Genomic DNA, 6,719 nt, shown 5'->3' with positions numbered 1-6,719 from the left:
CATCTTAATTTGTTTTCATTTCTATTTTGTGTTAATTCTACCGAAACCAACTTGTTATCTTTTATTATTGCTCACTGAAGAGTCCAATTGAGTTCAAATCTTAACACATCTTCTGTTTCTTCTTCTAACTTCTTCGTATTCAATTGGACCTGCCAAATAATCATTTTCATCATCTGGTTCAACATCATCATATCCAACAGAGGAAGTTCCAACCAAAGATCCGCTTCCTCAGATGCATATGTGGTTGAATTAAATTTGATTATTGAGTAGTATGTAGTTTCATATCAGAGAAGCTTTGCTATATACTTCCAACTCACCTTCATAAAACAGCAACCTATTGTAAATTACTAGTACTAATTAGTACTGCTTGTACAGACCCAAAATGCATTCTGACTCATCATCCCCATCCAAATTCTCTTCGATCTATGTACTCTCTCTCTCTCTCTCTCTCTCTCTCTCTCTCTCTCTCTCTCTCTCTCATATATATATATATATATATATATATATATATATATATATATATATATATATATATATATATATATATTATTAAATAAGCATCCCCTGCAGGTACATGACCATCAAATAGTTCTGAATTAAAATGTTTACATTAATAACTTTCCAAAAGAAATTCTATACATTTCTCTGTAGCAAAATCTGATATCCGAATCTTGTATTTGTATCTTCAAAGAGTAGTACATTGATAAATGCGAAAAACATAAAAACTATTTACATCAAATTTAACCTTACATATATTCATAATGTAATTTTCGCGAAGAGGGTGTGCCCTTTCCCCATTCTAACTCGGCCCATGAGCTCAACCTACCAAAAGTTTCTCATACTCAAAACACTCAAGACATCTGGTTAGGATGACATCTATCCACAATGTTTGGTGGTGGATTTTCCACTTATACACATATATCATGATTCATGACTATGAGAAAAGAAACACTCTTTCTGCAGCTAACTCCCTGAATCTTGCTGTTGTTTATTATTCCACACTAGTAGGAGTATTGGTTACCACTATTCAGAAAAACTTGGGAAAAAATCTGACTTTAATGTAAGGCAGAGCATTAACAAGTAGTAACAGTAACACCAACTAATTAATTAAGAGCTAGGGCATACTTAATTACAATTAATACTAGCTAGTACTACTTCCAAAAATGAGCTACCACATAATCTCGAAAACTAAACACTCCAACTAGGCAGCTTCAACAGGGAATCGACGCAAAAATATAATAAGCGAAAAACAGGAACGCCCAAAATTTTGGCAGAACTTTCAGTAGTATTAATTTTTAGGAGTACTACATAAACTATCAACGGCCATCTTTAATATGTTCGACCATATATCCCTAGCTAGTAAAAAGTATTACATAAACATAAGAAAAATTCAAAATATATTGATAAATCATAGTATTGTAGTACAGGTTTGTAACTTTATCTAAGAGCTAGCTTGGGATTAAACTACATATATTATCTAGCAAATATATCCTTTAACTAACAGAAATTGATAGTATCGAGATCGACATCTTCCGGGGAAGCCCACAAAGTAGCATGTTGATGGTCTTCGACTTGGTATTCCATATTCTCTTGATCATCCTTTGCTATAATATCATTCGACATTATTATTCCATTGTCTTCAGCTTGAACATCTTCTGATTGCATAACGGAATCAATATATTCTTCAAGTAAATGGACTTGGCCTTCATCTCCCTGATCTACGCAATATTGAACATTCTCATCATCCACGCCATTAACAATATCCTCTGGGTAGCCCAACAAACCAAGTACATGGTCTCTAACTTGATCTCCCTCTACGTATTGGATAATATTATTCTCTTGATCATCCTTTGCTATAGTACCACTCGATCTTATTCCATTGTCTTCAACTTGAACATCTTCTTGCAGCACGGACTTGATAAATTCTTCAATTTCTCTCATCTTCTCATCATTAACTACCTCCTCAATATTGTTTCCATTTTTCTTGTCACCAGGTTTGCCTTTCTTCTTGATCTTACAAATTACGAAACCTTTGTTCTTAGTCTCCCTAGCAACGAGATAACGATCAAACAAAGAGTACTCAGTCATCAACCACTCGCCATTCACGTTGTTTGACGATTTATTAGCGGGGATATACTTCAAACTTTTCACGTAGCCCATGAGTCTCCCTTTATCATCAAACACATCTCGACCTTTGTTTTGAAGCTTCCAAGTGCCCTTCCCAACAGTTCTTGAAACTCTTTTCCACGTAGGTTTCTCTTTCTTTTGCGGAGTTATGAAGTAACGAGTGTTGTTGTTGTTGTTGTTTCCCCTATCATAAGCTTCGAAAATCTGCCATGGCTCCTTGTCGGCGTAGAGATCCGCCACTTGCATGAGTTCATTCTGAAAGGGAAGTGGCTCGTCTCTCACAAACCCTACTAGATACTTGAGCACTTCCCTGCCCGTCGGATGAAAGCGATGACCCATCGAACGATGAGAAGAAGAGTTTTCTGCCATTGTGCTGCTGATCAAATATTGACGGATCGGACGATGGATATGATATGAAACAGAAAAAGAAAGAAACTGAGAGAGAACGGAAGCAAAATAGCTGAAAACTTTAGTTGTTATGTGATGAAGAACTATAGTTGTTAAACCCTAAAATGGTGATACTGATGAGTTGTTTCTAATTTGCTAATAGGGTTTTAGTAGGTATTTATAGATCAAGCTGATGGAAATCCCATTCCTACTAATAATTGGCTTGCTTTCTTCCATTTCTTTTGTTTCCTTAATTCATTTCCTATATTTCCCTCTTCATGAAAGGTTGTTAGGGTTTTTCATTTTCATATTTTATTGCTTGAGATTCACGTACCAAAGAAAGAACTTTTTTCAAGTTTTAGTTTTCTTAAATGAAAAGGTGACTAATTTTTAAGAAATTAACGCATAGTTCAATTGTTTACTTTAATGATACAAAAAAATAATTATGTAATTTGTAACTTATATTACTAATACAAACAATAAAGTTCAAAAAATAGTTTCATGACTTTATTACAACTTGTAAATTTTAGTGGTGACGTGTGAAATTAACCCCATTCTTTAGGGCATATTTTCAGTTTTTTCTTTTCTTTTAGCATGCTTAATTAGGAATTTAAAATGTAGCTTTTCTTATTTATTTTCTGATTCGTCCATTAGTTTCCTAACTTTTTTCTGTTAGTATGTAAGTTTATTGGAATGTTTATTAGTAGGGTCACTTCGAAAAGGTAGTATTTTCAAGGTATAGGTTAAGCAACGAGGGAATACTTTCTTGAGGCGTAAGCAAGCTTCGCTCTTTAAGCTTATATATTAAATTTTTTAATAAATGAAAATTATTTTGCTTTTTCTATATATGGAGAATTAGATTTTAATCCCATCTATATAATTTTCCTCTTCATTGGACTACGAGTTCAGAAACGTTTCCTAAAAGAAATCTTGTTCATTTCTATTTTATTTTACAAAAAAGAAAAATACTAAGGAAGTAAAAAGAAACTTCTATGTCTAAAATTCATCAGGTCATTAGCTGGGACGCTTAAACTGAATAAGAATATTCATATTTCGTTCTTTCTTGCTTTAAATATTGCCAAATGAACCACCAAATACGAATCAACTTTCTGAAAGAATCTTAATTGCACATTTAAGACATTATCACTCTGTGAATTGGAAGGAGGAGCATGGATTTAAACAAAACAAGGTAGTACCGTATATTAAACTCCCGCTATGTGCGAAATTTTGAAAAGTGCTTACTTATGTTTCTATAAGTGAATTGCAAAAAAAAAAAGACCAAAGTTGGTTGGTTTTTTCCGACCAAAGTTGGTCGGTATTTTAATTATGTAATCAAAAGATTCAACATCTGAGAATCGAATCAGGGTCTGTACTATGGCAAGATACTATTCTACCACTAGATCATTGGTGCATTTTGTTTTAAGACTGTCTTTTATTTCATTTATACTCTTTAATTGTATTTTCGCATGAAAATAACCGACCAAAGTTGGTTGGTTTTATTAAATAGTAAAATTACCGACCAAAGTTGGTCGGTTTGTTGAAAAATAAATTTCGCGGGACTCAAAAATAGTTTCCCGCATTTTTGCGCCAAAGAAAACCGACCAAAGTTGGTCGGTTTCGTAAAAAAAATTAAAAAATAAAATATTTTGAAAAACCGACCAACTTTGATCAGTTTTTTGGTCGGTTTTTTGACCGACCAAAGTTGGTCGGTCGACCTTGGTCGGTTTTTGCTGAATTTCTAGTAGTGATATGGCAATTAAACCTCTGACAAAAGATATAAAACCTGCATCACGCATTAATCGCGTGAGATCTCCTCCTCTCCTCTCACCTTAAAGCTAAAACTCCATGCTAATGTAGCATAAAATTATTTCATGTTGAAGCTAAAACATCATACTAATATAGCATGAAGTTGTTTCACATTGAAGCTAAAATTTCATGCTAATGCATGCTGAAATTATTTATCCTGCAGTCTACAGTTTTGTCATGAGTTTTATCCGAAACTTCAGTCTAAACATGCTGAAGTTATTTAGTTCATTTGCTAAAACTTCAGACTAAACATGCTTAAGTTTTTTAGTTCATTTGCTAAAACTTCAGACTAAACATGCTTAAGTTATTTAGTTCATTTACTAAAACTTCAGACTAAACATGCTTAATTTTTTTAGTTCATTTGCTAAAACTTCAGACTAAACATGCTTAAGTTATTTAGTTCATTTGTTAAAACTTCAGACTAAACGTACTTAATTTTTTGTCTTGCGGTATGTAATTTTCTAATGAGTTTTTGTTAATGCATGCTGAAGTTATTTAGTTCATTTGCTAAAACTTCAGACTAAACATGCTTAAGTTTTTTAATTCATTTTGCTAAAACTTTAGAATAAACATGCTTAAGTTATTTAGTTCATTTGCTAAAATTTCAGACTAAACATGCTTAAATTTTTGTCTTGCAGTATATAATTTTCTAATGAGTTTTTGCTAATCCATACTGAAGTTATTTAGTTCATTTGCTAAAACTTCATACCAAAATATGCTGAAATTTTGTCATGCAGTCTACAGTTTTATCATGAGTTTTATCCGAAATTTCAGTCTAAACAAGCTGAAGTTTTTTAGTTCATTTGCTAAAACTTCAAACTAAACATGCTTAAGTTTTTGTCTTGCAGTATGTAATTTTCTAATTAGTGTTTTTCTAATGCATGTTGAAGTTATTTAGTTCATTTGCTAAAATTTCATACCAAAACATGCTGAAGTTTTGCCTTGCAGTCTACAGTTTTGTCAATAGTCTTTTATTAAAGAAGGGCAAAATCGTCTTTTTAAAACGCTTTTAACAAAAAAAATGTGTACGGATGCAAACGGAAAAATAAAACGAGTATAAGTTTAAAAGGGGCAACCAAATAGTGCGCCCCATGCAATTTTTACTTATAAATTAATAGAGACTTGGTTTTGATTCTGAGCCTAAAAGAAAGACCAACAAACTTAGCGACCACCTTATGTACAGAGTGACTATTGGGGAATAAATACAAAGTGACTAGAAAGAAGTTTGTATTTATAATATATGATATAGAAATAATTGGGATTGGAGGTGATTATAGTTATTCGGAAAGGAGGTGAATTAGCTATGTTACGTATGAGAAATTCCTAGGGGTGGACATAGGTCGGTTTGATTCGAATTTTTCAATTATCAAACCAAACCAATGGTGTCGGGTTTTTAAATTTATAAACCAAACCAAACCAACAAAGTCGGGTTTTTCAATCTCGATTTTTCTCGAATTTTTCGGGTTTTCGAATTTTTTTTCCGGTAAAGTCTTCATAGCATAAAATATGTAAGTTGTGCTCCAAATATTTCTTAAGTCCTTACTAAAATACAACTATATAATATGTTTTCCAAAAAACTAACACAATAATATGAGATAAGTCATAGCATTATACAAAAATATTCAACAACAAAGATAAAATAATAAAATTACATAAAATAAATATTGCTAATTAATAAGCCATAATAAAAATTAACATAATCTAAAATACTATATAGGTCATGCTAAAATAAGTATACCTAATAAGTACTAATATTAATTACATCACTAAGCACTAAAGAAAAAGATAAACTAAGTTATGCATTTTCATTATAAACCAATGTAAAACTAAAATAATTATCCAACACTATCGTCATTCCTAGTATTTAATTGAATTTCTTTTGTTAGCATTAGTATTGATTTGAACTTTGTTTGAGTTACTATATTTATGGGCTATAAAATTTATTTACCATTCAAGAATGTTAAGTCTAAACTTGAAATAATACGTTAAAAGATAAAATTATGAAAAAGTTTAAGAAATATTTATAAATTACATTATAATAAATATTTATATGTATAAAATATTTTTAAAAATTATATAAATGTGTTATCGGGTTGGTTTGGTTTCGATTTGACTTTTTTTAATTAAAACCAAACCAAACCAATTATGGTCGAGTTTTATTTTTCAATACCAAACCAAATCACATCGGATTTTTTTTCCGGTTTGACTCGAATTATTGGTTTGATGCAGTTTATCGATTTTCTTTGTACACCCCTAGTAATTCCTAGGAAAAGAACAACAGTTCACAAGTCTAAATAATACGGCGACGTCAGTTCGCAAAATATGGTTTTGTAATATTAATATCAAAAATAAGTTATTCTTTTTTGGTGATGATACGATTATATTATTATCCCTTTTAC

At 31.4% G+C, this 6,719-nt stretch overlaps 1 protein-coding gene across 1 annotated transcript; it reads right to left on the bottom strand.

Moving 5' to 3' along the window:
• Nucleotides 1–1,497: 1,497 nt before the first annotated feature.
• LOC138906481 (NAC domain-containing protein 2-like) lies at nt 1,498–2,496 on the bottom strand. The gene has a single exon (XM_070195351.1). It carries the CDS (start codon nt 2,494–2,496, stop codon nt 1,498–1,500), a length of 999 nt encoding a protein of 332 aa, XP_070051452.1.
• Between the last annotated feature and the right edge of the window lie 4,223 nt (nt 2,497–6,719).

Source organism: Nicotiana tomentosiformis, chromosome 1, assembly GCF_000390325.3.
Source record: "Nicotiana tomentosiformis chromosome 1, ASM39032v3, whole genome shotgun sequence".
NCBI classification, from domain to species: domain Eukaryota; kingdom Viridiplantae; phylum Streptophyta; class Magnoliopsida; order Solanales; family Solanaceae; genus Nicotiana; species Nicotiana tomentosiformis.
The sequence above is the reverse complement of the archived record's forward strand: the minus strand, read 5'-3'. Positions and strand labels throughout refer to the sequence as shown.